This window comes from Carcharhinus amblyrhynchos, chromosome 19 (genome assembly GCF_965287045.1).
Source record: "Carcharhinus amblyrhynchos chromosome 19, sCarAmb.v2.hapA, whole genome shotgun sequence".
Taxonomy (NCBI): Eukaryota; Metazoa; Chordata; class Chondrichthyes; order Carcharhiniformes; family Carcharhinidae; genus Carcharhinus; species Carcharhinus amblyrhynchos.
Window position 1 is genome coordinate 49,006,236 of NC_137342.1, and position 13,326 is coordinate 49,019,561.

General features: G+C 42.3%; 1 protein-coding gene across 2 annotated transcripts in view; it reads left to right on the plus strand.

Moving 5' to 3' along the window:
* The window catches only part of camk1da (calcium/calmodulin-dependent protein kinase 1Da), a 414,885-nt gene that overhangs the window by 375,932 nt on the left and 25,627 nt on the right, over nt 1-13,326 (plus strand). For both annotated transcript variants that reach the window (XM_080207104.1, XM_080207105.1), the window contains exon 8: nt 2,503-2,581. In XM_080207104.1, the coding sequence (XP_080063230.1) occupies nt 2,503-2,581 (79 nt within the window). The remainder of the gene's footprint in view (nt 1-2,502; nt 2,582-13,326) is intronic.

The window sequence follows — 13,326 nt, forward strand, 5'->3', positions numbered from 1 at the left end:
ATGCACCTAACCAGCACGTCTTGCGGACTGTGGGATAAAACCGGAGCACCGGACTGATGTTTGGGACCAGATCGGAAACTCCGAGGTAATGTTATGAAGTTAGCCCAGACCCCAACTTTACTTGATTTTGGCATGAGTGGTACTTCACTCCAGTTGTGATTCTATTGACCCACTAGGTAATCTCTATTTTTGAAATTTTTTTTAGAGCACAGTTAGAATATAACAAAATAATAATTTCCAATTGAAATACTTAAACATGACACAATATAATTCTTAGCAGCTATCAATCTCTATTGTTCCAATGTAAGCAATATCCCCATAGACATAATCCTTCTTCAGAACCAATTAGCACCAAAAACTGATTTGATGCTAGATTTCAAGACTTTTAATCTCTCTGGACAAATACAGAAAGACAGCTGCCTTCTGACTCCCCAACAGCAATTTCCACAGGAAGATCTACCTTCAAGCGGCAGAACTTCAGAGAAAGGGACCTATATTCTGGCAGATCCCAGTCTCCAATCTCCAGAGAGAGAATAAGACAGACAAAGAGCTACTTCTTCACTCCCCAGTCCCAAACAGCAATTGAACTTGGTTTCTCTCTGTGAGCCTAGCCCCACTCAGTCACATGATTTTTGCTGTCAAAAATCAAAACAAGCCCCACTCTGAAAAACCCCAGGGGAAAACTCTAAAATAAAAAAAATTGTGGTCCGGATTAAAACAAACATTTTAGCAATTAAAATCAATTATGCTGGTGCAGTAACAGGGCTGCTGGGTACAGATAAGGCAGCACTAATAATAAAACAAACTGCTAAAACAAATCCTGTACAAGAAACATGACACAAATAGATTTCTTAAAGACACAGTATCATCACACTGAATATATGCAAAATTAAAGTGTAACCTGCCAGCATGCACACCTCAAAAATGTTCTACTTCCAGACCATGAAACATTGTTTGGTCAGAGGTAAGTAATTTTAAATGGGAGTGCAGGAACAGAAAGATCAGGGGTATACGTACAAAAATAATAAAGGTGGCAGAAGCTGTGAAGATTTAATTAATCATTGGGGAATCTTAACTTTATTAATGCTGGCATATGATAGAATATAAAAGTAAATAAGTTAGGCTAAACCTTCATAAGACCCTGGGTGGAGTATTGTGTTCAGTTCTAGACAGCATCCTTTAGAAAGGATGTCATTCCATGAAAAGAGAGAGGAAGGGATTTACCAAAATGTAACCAATGACAAGATCCTGCGGTTAACGTGGGGAGACCAGAGAGGTTGGGATTGTTCTCCTTGAAGCAGAGAAGGTCAAGATCAAATTATTGAGATGATCCCCAAACTCATGAACGGTTTTCATGGAGTGAAACTGGAGAAGTTGTTATCAGTCACAGGAAGATAAGTAAGCAGGGGATACAGAAACTACAAAGGGTCGTGAACGAAGCCCAGTCCATCACGCAAACCATCCAATGACGCTGTCTACATTTCCCGTGCCTCGGCAAAGCAGCCAGCATAATTAAGGGCCCCCATGCACCTTCTCTTGTCCACCTTCTTCTGTCGGGAAAAAGATTCAAAAGTCTGAGGTACCAACCGACGCAAGACCAGCTTCTTCCCTGCTGCTGTCAGAGTTTTGAATGGACCTACCTCGCATTAAGTTGATCTTTCTTCACACACTCACTGCGACTGTGACACTACACTTTACACTCTCTCCTTTCCTTCTCTATGAATGGTATGCCCTGTTTGTATAGCATGCAAAAAAAACAATACTTTTTACTGTATAGTGATACATGTGACAATACTAAATCAAATCAAATTTTGAATAATGAACAAGAGATGGCATGGCAAAGTTATTTTTCACATTGTTGTGATGTGGAGTGCTCTGGCTGATGGGTGCTGCAAGCACATTTATCGATAATCAAATATATTTTACAGAAATATAGGGAGTTCAGGGGAATGTTACATATTGGAGAATTCTACCATCCAGCTGGCACAGGTACAATGGACCGAATGGTCTCCTTCCGTGCTGTATTATTCTAGAATTCTGTGATTCCCTGCCTGGCCAAAAAAATTTGCTTAAGTAATTTCTTTGCCCTATTTTCATTCACCGTTCTTTGTCCTCTCTCAGGTCAGTACTGAAACTGAGTACATTTGAAATATAAATGTATTTCACAAGCGTAGAAAATTCTGCGCATTGCAGGGTCAGTGGCAAAAGTGCATAATGAAGTCTTGGTGGGGTTGGTAATGGGGTACAGTGTAACAATTTCCACCTTAGCCGCTGTTCCTCAGCTATTTTGGATCAGGTGTAGATGTGAACGGTGTGTGTAATGGAAAATTCTCAATGGACTGATTTCTCTCATTCCAAATGTCCTTGGGGAGATAATAATAATCGGCTCATCGCTGACACTTTAATACGTCATTAACTTTCTCCACCAACTGAAAGTGATTATTTGAGACATTTTGAGTTGATATATGGGACAAAGAGCTAATTCTTAACTTTCTCTTTCAGCTAAAGATTTTATCAAGCGCTTGATGGAGAAGGACCCCAACAAACGTTATACGTGTGAACAAGCGTTAAGACATCCGTGGTAAGCAGGACTTCATTCAATTTAATAGGTTGAGCTCTCGCCTGCTTCTCCAGGCATTTACCAATTACACTTCAGGCCTCTATGGGGAATTTGCAGAGTGTGTCTCACTCTTTTGTAATATTGGTCGGGTGATTGTATCGTATTAGCTTCAGGACAACCATCTAATTGTGGATTTCAGCAAGTGTTTTTCTATCGCATTGACCATAAGTGTTCTTTATATAAAGTAAAACAAACCTGAGGTTCACTTCAATCTGTGCCTGTCTCAACCTCTTATAGGGACAGGAGAATGCGTGCATAAGTGCCAGTTTTCAGTTCAAGAATTCTTTATTAATATCCATTGGTCAGGCTACTGTGGAACTTGATACTGGATAGTTAAAATTACACTCTGGCGAAAGACACACCATAGAAGATGATTAGTACTCACATCTTTCTCTAGTTTCCCTCCAGACCACTCTCTTGTCATCTCAGAGCATATCTTATCTGTGAGACCCACTTCCTGTTCTCTCAATCCTATTTCCATTAAACTGCTGATCATCTTAACTTCCCCTCCAAGTTCCTGTGTTATCTGATGTTGTAAACGGTCCTCTCTCTTGATGTGTTGTCTTTCCCGCCATGTAAATCTGCTGTCATTACCCCTCGCCTCAAAAAGACCAATCCATGATCCTTTTCTATTTGCAAACTACCCTCCCATCTCCAACCTCCCTTTCCAGTCCTTGAACATGTTGTCACATCCCAAATTCCTCCTTGTGTTTTCTGGAACTTTATATTTGAATCCTGTGAGGGACTAAGATCACATACTGTATATTTTTGTCAAGCATTTCTGCTCCTCACTGTTTCTAAAATTGTAAAAACCAGACAAAGACCTTTAAAGAGGCTAAAACTATGTCTGTCTGTGACCCCTGGGCATAGGAAGCCACCTGGCAGTTTTAGGGAAACTCACACCTCGTTATCTCTGAGGAGGCACTAACAATCCCCTATGACCTGTACAGCCCAATTTCAAAGAGAGTTATACAAAGACTATCATCTGCTAAGGCAAAGATCCCACAATCTTCCTTTTAATTTGTAATGGCTGTGATATGGCTGAGTCCAGACACCTCCTTTGTCAAAGATGGTGGAAAGATGGGTAATATTGCTTTGCTAAATTGCATTGTCTCAGTCTGCTGTTTAGCATCTGATGAACAGCCTCAAGGTAAAGGATCTCTGCCCAGGTTGAACAACTGGCCCTATCTACACTGATTTTATTGGAGGGCCTGTATCATTGCCTACTTGAGGGTCTGGGTAAGATGCCCTCTGAGAAAGTTGGTGCAGACTCAATGGGCCAAATGGCCTCTTGTGCACTGTAGGGATCCTATGACATGGTTCTGACTCTCCTCTCATGTCACCGTTTGTCCCATGTTCAGAATTCTTAGGAGTTGACTATCTTGCCAATCTACTCCAATGTCCTTCAGCATCTTAGAAAGTATAATCCAGTCCACTCAATCGAATGCTTTTTCAAAACCTTGAAAATAAACATGTATTTCCTGTTCTAACCCTAACCTGTGTTCACTTCCATTATGAATAGCTTCTCTTTACACACTTCCTCCATCCAATCCAGACTGGTCATCTCCAGTTTAGTTCTTCACCTTCTCACTCTCTTTAACACCCAACAAAAGTTGGTATTTGTTCAAGTATACAGTCCATGTCTTCATCAGAACTTCTATTACAATTCCAGTTTTCCAATGTGGCTAATGTAATTCCAAAACTGGATGCTTGGTGGTCTCAGCAGCACAGATTTGTCTGTGGATGGTGCAGAATTCGATCATCTTTCTATCCCCTTCTGTCTCATTCCCTAACAAAAAATGTCTCATGCCGGAACTTTACCAACTTGTCCAGCTAAGGCTCGTAAGATCCCACCCAGGGCCAATGGAGAATGCCGTTCTGTGAACCTCACCTGCCACGGTAAAATTCCAGCCTACGTAGCGTCAGTGAGCCTATTCTTCATATCTACTCCGAGCGTGAGTGCGAGCGTGAGTGCGAGCGTGAGTGCGAGCGTGAGCGTGAGCACACGTCTCCTGGGGTTTTCAACTGCTACTGTTCTGACATCTACACATGCACCAAACAGCTGCAGTAAGACTCCAGTCTGCCACATTCCCCCAGTTATCCATCCTGTAGAAATGTGTATGTGATTTATATCTAATATAGAAGCTTACTGAGAATACCATAGAACGTCTCATTCTGTTCAAAAATCAGGATATATCACACTGAAAAATATAGAATTTTGCAATGTTTTATTGCAAATTTGCACTGGATGTATAACTGGTTCAGTTGTAACCGCTGTATCAATTATATCCTTCACTTACAGCCCAGATTAAATGAACGGTGCTCCAGTGAAATTCCAAATTATTTACAGACCTAACGGGTACAAGATTACTAAATAAGTAAGAATTTACAGAGACAGCTGGTCCGCAGCAATCTGTACCCTGCTGTTCCGCTGTCTGACTTACAGTCTGCTGTCCAGCCTGGAAGTATTTAAATTGTTATCTGCTCTTTGTCAACACAGTCTAGTCTATCAGTTAATTAATTCTCCAACTTCAGGACCCAGGGAATAATGAAACAGCAGCATTCCAATTTATAGACTTGTGTAGACAGTGCTTAAATCTTTGGGTAGTAAATGGATTCACATGGTTTCACTGGTTATGTGGACCAAATATGACTGCAGGGTTTGTTAGCTTAACAGGGAAATGTGCGTAATACACTTTCAGTTAAATTACCTGGTGTTTTTGGAAGGCATTTTGAGTATGCAGCCATGTTTTCGAACTGCAACCGCAATGTAAGAGATGTGGCTTTTTATATGATAATTCCCTGATGTTTCTGTGAATCGAAACAGTTTTTCAATTCAGTATTTTTAGGATAGAATTCTATCATAAGCTGCAATGGCTGTTAATGTAATCCTTCCTCAAAGAACCCATTGTGGGCTTCACCTTCTCCAACTAATGCTTTGTGCAATACATCAATTTCCTCCTCCAGGTCCCACAGACCAGCTCTCACTTTTCACTTCACTCTACTTGAACCTATCCAGCTTCCGCCATGTCCAAAGAACTAGGAACTCCCTGGTTAAGGTCACCAATGCCCTCTTTGTGTCTGGCCATCTGTCTGTGCATACCCTTCCTCCTTGGCTTTGCAGTGGCATTGGCTGTTCAGCTCTTCAGCAGTGCCTCTCTGCTGTGGCACCAGCCTTGCTGGTTCTATCAAAACTATCCCCAGGCATCTAAGGGTTGTACTCTGGCAATTGCTGCATCATAGCCATGGACATAGAGTCATAGAGTATTACAGCATGGAAACAGGCCCTTCGGCCCAACCTGTCCATGTCAATCATGATGCCCTCCCAGCTAGCCCCAGTTGCCCGCATTTGGCCCATATCCTTCTAATCCTTTCTCGTCCATGGATGTATCCAAAAGCTTTTTAAATGCTGCTATCGTACTTGCCTCAACTACTTTCTAGATCACTAGATTGATTCCAGGTTTGAAGGGGCAGTTGTCATCTGAGGAGCAGTTGGGTAGCTTGGGTTTGTAGTCTCTGGAGTACAGAAAAATGAGGAGGAATTTGATTGAGGTTTATTAAATACTCAATGGGATTGATAATATCAATGTTAACCAAATGTTCCCCTTTTAGAGCAGTGTAGGACAAGAGGTCATATTGTAGAGTAAGAGGAGAGAGGTTCAAGACAGAGATAAGGAGAAGCTACTTATCAGAGGGTTGTGAATCTATGGAACTCACTGCCCCAGAGTGCAGTGGATGCAGAATTAATCAATAGATTCAAGAAAGAGATCAATAAATCAAAAGTGAGATAAAGGGCTTTGGGGAAAAGGCAGGGAAGTGAAGATAGGATGAGATGGAGATCAGCCATGATCATATAGAATGATGGAGCAGGCTCGAAGAGCTTAATTGCCCACTCTCGTTGCTAATTCCTATGTTCCTTTGTTTCTCCATACACACACCACCCTCAGTATGAAGACGTTGCCCCTCAGGTTCCTTTTAAATCTTTCTCTTCTCACCTTAAGCCAATGCCCTTCAGTTTCCAATTCCCCTTCCCTGGGGAAAAAAAACTTTGTGCGTTCATCCTATCGATGCCCCTCATGACTTTATACATCTCGATAAGGTTATTGTGAACAGGGGGTTCCTCTGTGAGAGTCACTGGGGGAATCACCAAATTTACCTAACTATGCCTGCAGGTTGCTACTCACCAACCACTGCCACCCCTGCACCCATCCCTGCCCCCATCTCCACCACCACACACACAACACCCCTCCCCAACAGCAGTTTATCACCATGGGGACAGAGAGCTGCTCGTAGTTAGCAACTTATTTGGTTGAATTGGCCACCTGCCTCTGGTTGACGGTGACATTGCCGAGGTTTTTGCCACCTGTGATGACTGGGAGACACCAGGTTCCCCTCCCGATGTGTCCCGTCGCCATTTTACCAGGCCTCCCCTCTCCCAGCCAGTCTCTCGAGAGCTGGCAAAATTCAGTCCCGTGGCTACCCCTCATCCCCAATTCCACTCTTTCATCTTATCCCCCACACCCTTTGACTCCTCAAATCTATCTGGTAAATGAAGCAAGGCAGAGAGAGGGTCTCATTTTCCTCTTCCGTAACTGCTAAGTGGAATGCCTTTCCTCTGGTGAGTGATAAGTCGAATAACACCGGTGTTCTGGTGACAGGCAACCCTGAGACTTTGAACACATTTCTCACTCACCAATTGAGATACCAGACCAGCAGAACTGTGAAGCCTTCTGTAAGAACATCCCAGCATTAGAAGGAACAATAGTTTAATAGGATTTTACTGTGTCAGATTTTAATTCCATTTAAGGCCATTTCTCAGTGATTTATGGCGAGGGGCCTGGAAATAACTGCATTAATACCATTCCATTGTTTAACAACATCATCGGAAATTCCTGAACACGTTTTTCACAGAGGCATTCGAAACCATCACTTTGATGTCATGCTTTAAAATACCGAGTGGAGGAATTTCTTACAAACACTTTTCATTTGTGTGTTAATATTGCAAACATAAATTTCCTGATTTTATTGCAAAAAAATGTAAATTTCAGGCAGAGAGTTGAATTACTTTTACATGAGAACTGGAAGAAAAGAGCTAGGAGCAGGAGTAGGCCATTCAGCCCCTTAAGAATGCTCCACCGTTCAGTATAATCAGGGCTGATCTCATCTCAACCTCAACTCCACTTTCCTACCCATTCAACCCTTTACTAATTAAAAATCTGTTCCCATCTTCCTTAAATTTATTCAAAGTCCCAACATTCACCACACTCTGGGCTAGTGAATTCCACAACCTTTTGAGAAAAGTGATTTTGATTTCTTCTCATCTCTGTTTTAAATCTCTTACCCCTTATCCTAAAACTGTGACCTCTTTTTCTAGATTGTCCCACAAGAGGAAACACCCTCGTCACATCTACTTTGTCAATTTCCCTTATCTCCTCCACCACAATTATTATAATCAGCATTTGAAAAGGAATACATTCTTAAGTCAGTACAAGGAAGAATTTTATTTTTATCAGGTCCACTAAAGGTTCACTAATGTCCTTTAGGGAAGGAAATCTGCTGTCCTCACCTGGTCTGGCCTACATGTGATTCCACAGCAAAGCAGTTGACTCTCAACTACCCTCTGAAATGGCCAAGAAAACCATTCAGTTCCAGGCCAACTAGGGATGGGCAATAAATGCTGGCCAGCCAGCGATGCCCATGGCCCACGAATGAATACAAAAATTTTATTTATATTTGCGTTTGGGAATTATAACTTGGTTTTTGAAATATTGCTTCAGTGAAAAGACTACAGAATAGAATTCCCATTGTTGATTCAGTATTGCCAAAAAAGACCGATAGAAATGTGGAAAAACAACTGCAGAATGGTCAGAAAACAATGACAAACAGAATAGGAATAACATCTATCAGGAGATTTTACAGGAAGCAATGTTGCCAGTCCCTTGAAATGAAGGTAGTGTCTACCTGGCCCTAGATTAGTGTGGCCACAGGTGACTGAAAGGGTGGTAAAACTTTGGAGTTCCCTCCTCCAGAGAGCTGGGAAGGCTCTGCGTTATTGATTGTGTTCAAAGCAGAGGCTAATAGATTTCTAGATACCAATGACTTCAAGCCAAAAGGGGAGAGTGGGAACAAGATGGTGTTGAGATTGAAGACCGACCATGATACGGTTAAATGGCAGAGCGAGCTCAAGGGGCTGAATGGCCTACACTTGCTCCTCGGTTCCTGAGGAAGTGGGAGTGAGGGGAGCAGAGGATTCTGAAGCTAGAGTTTACTTTCTCTCAAAGAATCAGGGAATGGTTACAGCCTGGGGGACAATTCAATCCATTGTTTCTGTGCTAACTCACTGCATGAGCAACTCACCTAGAACCATTCCCTTTGCCTTTTCCCTGTCGCGATGAAAGTTTATTCTTTGCAGGTTATTAATCACTTTCTGAAAACGACAGTTGAATCCACCTTTACCACACTCTCGGGAAGTGCTCTCCAGAACCCAACCATTCTCTGGTTTTTCTTATATCACCTTTGGCTCATTTGCCATTCATCTTCAATCAATGTCCCCTGGTTCATTATCTTCACCCAACTGAGAACAGACCTTCCTCTTTTGTCTCTTCGCTACAGCAGAGTTTATTTATGCAATTGTTTTCCGATTCGGTTGCGACTTGTTGGATGAGGTGCCAGCACTTGGGACAGTTAGCAGCAAGTTTGTCCCACACACCACTATCAATTCATCCTCTTTACAGTGAGGCCTTCAGAAATGTCCATTAACATCTTTTTTGACTAAGATGACTCTGAATAGGATGGCCAGAAAATAACCGCAGTACTGTGAGGTTAATTGCTTCTGGAAAGGAGTGAATGCTCCGTCAATGGAATCCAAACAGGGAATCATTAATGTGCCCAAATGGATAGAATTTAATGCACCAACTATTTGTTAGAGTGCAACGACCATTGTGCCAGGGGATGACACAACCAAAACACAGAGCCAGCAGTCCCTAACACAGCTGGATCATTTATTGAATGAAAATCTTCTCTGTTCTGATGAAAGTAATCAGTTGCAAGGACTTACGAGCCATATCCATTGCAATCCATAAAGCACAGACCTGGGTGGGCAAATGTCATTATGTTCCTTGTAACTGTCAGAATTGAAGAGATCTCCCTGGATATCTAAATTGTAGGGGACATTCTGCATGTGGGATGCAGCTGCTGTTCACATTACCCCTGAGTTTCTATGCCACAGTTTTCTAATGAAGCTTGTGTGTTAATATCATATAAATTAACGTGAAATGTTCACGTTTGAAACCTTATACATTATCTTGTCACACTGGAATGACAGAGTTGAGGAACGAATGTGGAGATTTGACTGTCATTTTCATAGAATCCCTACAGTGCAAAAGGAGGCCATTCAGCCCATCATGTCTTCACCGACTCTCTGACAGAATATCTTACCCAGGCCTTCTCCCCCACCCTATCTCAGTAACCTTACACATTTACCATGGCTAATTCATTCAACCTACACAACTTGGGACATGAAGGGGCAATCCACCTAACCTGCACAACCTGTGGGAGTAAACTGGAGCACCCCGAGGAAACCCAAGTAAAGTAAAAGTTTACTTATTTTCACAAGTAAGGCTTACATTAACATTGCAGTGAAGTTACTGTGAAATTCCCCTAGTTGCCTGTTCAGGTCAAAACACCTAACCAGCACATCGTTCAGATTGTGGGAGGAAACCGGAGCACCCGAAGGAAACCCACGCAGACATGGGGAGAACATGCAAACTTCAAACAGACAGTGATCCAAGCCAGGAATCGAACTTGGGTCTCTGGCACTGTGAGGCAGCGGTGCTAACCACTGTATCACTGTGCCACTCCATGTGATTCTTTTGCAGATGTACAGCATCAACTCTTCAATAATCTCCATAAGATCTTATTTCTTCCAAACAGTTATTTTGATGTGTTAGTTTCTGTATGATCTCACACATCATTGCAGGCGACAAAATGGAATATTCCTCAGTGAGGTCCATTTACTGCCAGTTAGCCGTGACTGAGTGAGTGCGGCTTTGGGGCTGAAGGTTCAGAGTTCAGGTCACATTCCTGAGATTTGAGTACAGGTATCCAGGCTAACATTCTATTGAAGCATGGAGGAAATGCTACACTATCAACAGTGCTAACTTTCTCACGAGGCTGAGGTTCCATTTGCCCTCTCAGCTGGAGGAAAAAGACCCCATGGCACTATTTGGGTGAGGAGCAGCGGAGTTATCCTCAGTGGCCAACCCAATATTTATCCCTCAATCACAGTCTGTTAATGGGAGCATGCTGTGAGCGAACTGACTGCCGCTTTTCCGATACTACAACAAGACAAAAGTCCATCCCACCAGCAGGAGTTTCCTGTCCCGCCAAAGTCAGTGGTCTTTTGAATGCCTCGCCTCTTTACAGCCCCACCCCTATCGCAACAGGGTCTATAAACTGAAGAGAACTTGATTGACTGTAAAACACATTGGGACATCTTGTGATCCTGAAAGGTGCTATATAAATGGAATCTTTATTTCCTGATGTTATATTTTTAGAAAGTTTAAGGCTGCTTTGAAAGCTGATGATTTGATGGTGATGTCGTGAGCTTAGGCTGTTGTTTTGCTTTGTTTTGTATTCTGCAGTGCAGAGAGAGCAGCTCTTCAATAAAACCTGTTGTGTGTTAATTTGAATCTATGTGTGCAAATCACAGCGAGGGCATTGCACTTTCTTTATGTCATCACCGGGACATAAAAACAAGATGTCTTCCAATCAACCATTGACATGACATATAACGGTCTTGGTTCACTGCATAACTGGATCATTTCTCAGGCCTGATTGGAATGGGGTAGGTCTCCCATCAGCCCAATCATAAGATCATTAGAAATGGAATCAGGAGTGGGTCATCCTGCCCCTCAATGCCCTGCCATTCAACAAAATCATGGTTGATATGGCTGTGACTTTAACACAACTTTCATGTCTATCTCCACAACCCTTGATTTTCTTGTCAATCTCCACAACCCTTGATTTTCTTGTCAATTAAAAATTTAACACAACCTTGAGCATAATCAATGTCCCAACCTCCACTGTTCTTGGTGGATGAGAATTTCAAAAACTAATGATGCTCTGAGAGAAGAAATTCCTCATCATCTTCATCTTCAATGTGAAACCCTTTAATTGATCTTTCTCTACATCCTGGCTATGACTGTAACACTACATTCTGCACCCTGTCCTTTCCTACTCTATGAACAGTATGCTTTGTCCGCAAGAAACAATATTTTTCACTGTATACCAATAATAAATCAAATCAAAACTGCATCATTGGCTGTAAAGCATATTGGGACATTCTCAGGTCTTGAGATCGATTTTATAAGTTGGAATTTTCCTTTAAGAAGGACAGTAGCTGCCTTTTGGCCCAGTATCTGGCTTGACTTTTAGTCAGGACTGTGTTGTGAGCTCAGGCTGAGAGCAGATTGACACGACCCAAGTGAATTTCACACACAAACCTCGACTTCTTACAGGGGAGGAGAGTCTCACCCAATTGATTGGTATCATCTTTAAACACAGGTTGAAGACAGTATGTCAACACATCACACCAGCTCCTCATCGCTCGCACTGCCTTCACTTTCAGTAGTTAGTGTTCGTACTGGAACAGGAACTGGGAATGAAATCCCAAAGCTTTGCATGTCCCTGCAGAGTACCATGACAATATGCAAATTAGATTGACTCTGCTGAAGAGCCTGTGGATAATGTTCTGAACATAGACATATTCACGATAATTCATGCACATGCCTGGGACATGGGACATCAAGAAAAATTCTGGGACACACCCTGAACTTTCCCCTCCACTGTGACTCCCCGCTTCTGTTTTCTCTTATTCAGTTCCCCCTAGCTTGGCCCAACTCAACCTGCCCCTCCCTGACACAGCCACTGTCCCTTGCTGTTCTGTTTTGTTTCCGTGAACGCCTTGTTCTCCTGTTAACACATTCTGCTTTCCTACCTTTGCCACGATCAACATTCTTCAATCCCCGATGGACACCCATCAACAGACCCTTTGTCTCGTGTCCATGACATCTTTGCCAACCCCTCCTTTGCTCCAAACTATCACTGACTTTCCATTCTGTCCCCCACCCCCCCTCTCCAAGTACACAATTCATCAGATTTCCATCCCTTTTCCGTTCTGTTGAAGAGTTTCTGGAGTCAGGATTCTGAACACAGAAGCAGACATTTTCATGATAATTCACAGGATCTGTGGCAAATCCCATAAAAAGTATTTAAATGGAACTCCATTAGTTAACCTTTAAAATAAGAGGTTTATGACTGTGCTTAACCAACAGCTGTTACAGCAGTTCTGTGCGATGTTTTAACAATGCTGCTAACTCGGCACATTTGCAATGAACCCAATCATTTGATCTTGTGTTAAAAGGGAAATTTTGAATCATTTGAACCAACAAGGGCGCATTCCATCATTGCAAGTGACTTTGCTACTGTTCCAGGTGGGGGTTCTGATCTATACCCTAACGTTTAAATGATGTGTTTCTGTCTACTGTTTCCTGGACAGATGCTACAGGAGCACTTTTGGACTGATTGCAACCCCAGGAGTGACTCATCTGTTATGGAACCAACCTGTGCAATATGGAAAAATTCACATTTTGTTCAATGACTTAATTCCAGATGCTCTTTCCTAGGGTAGAAAAGTCAAGTACTAG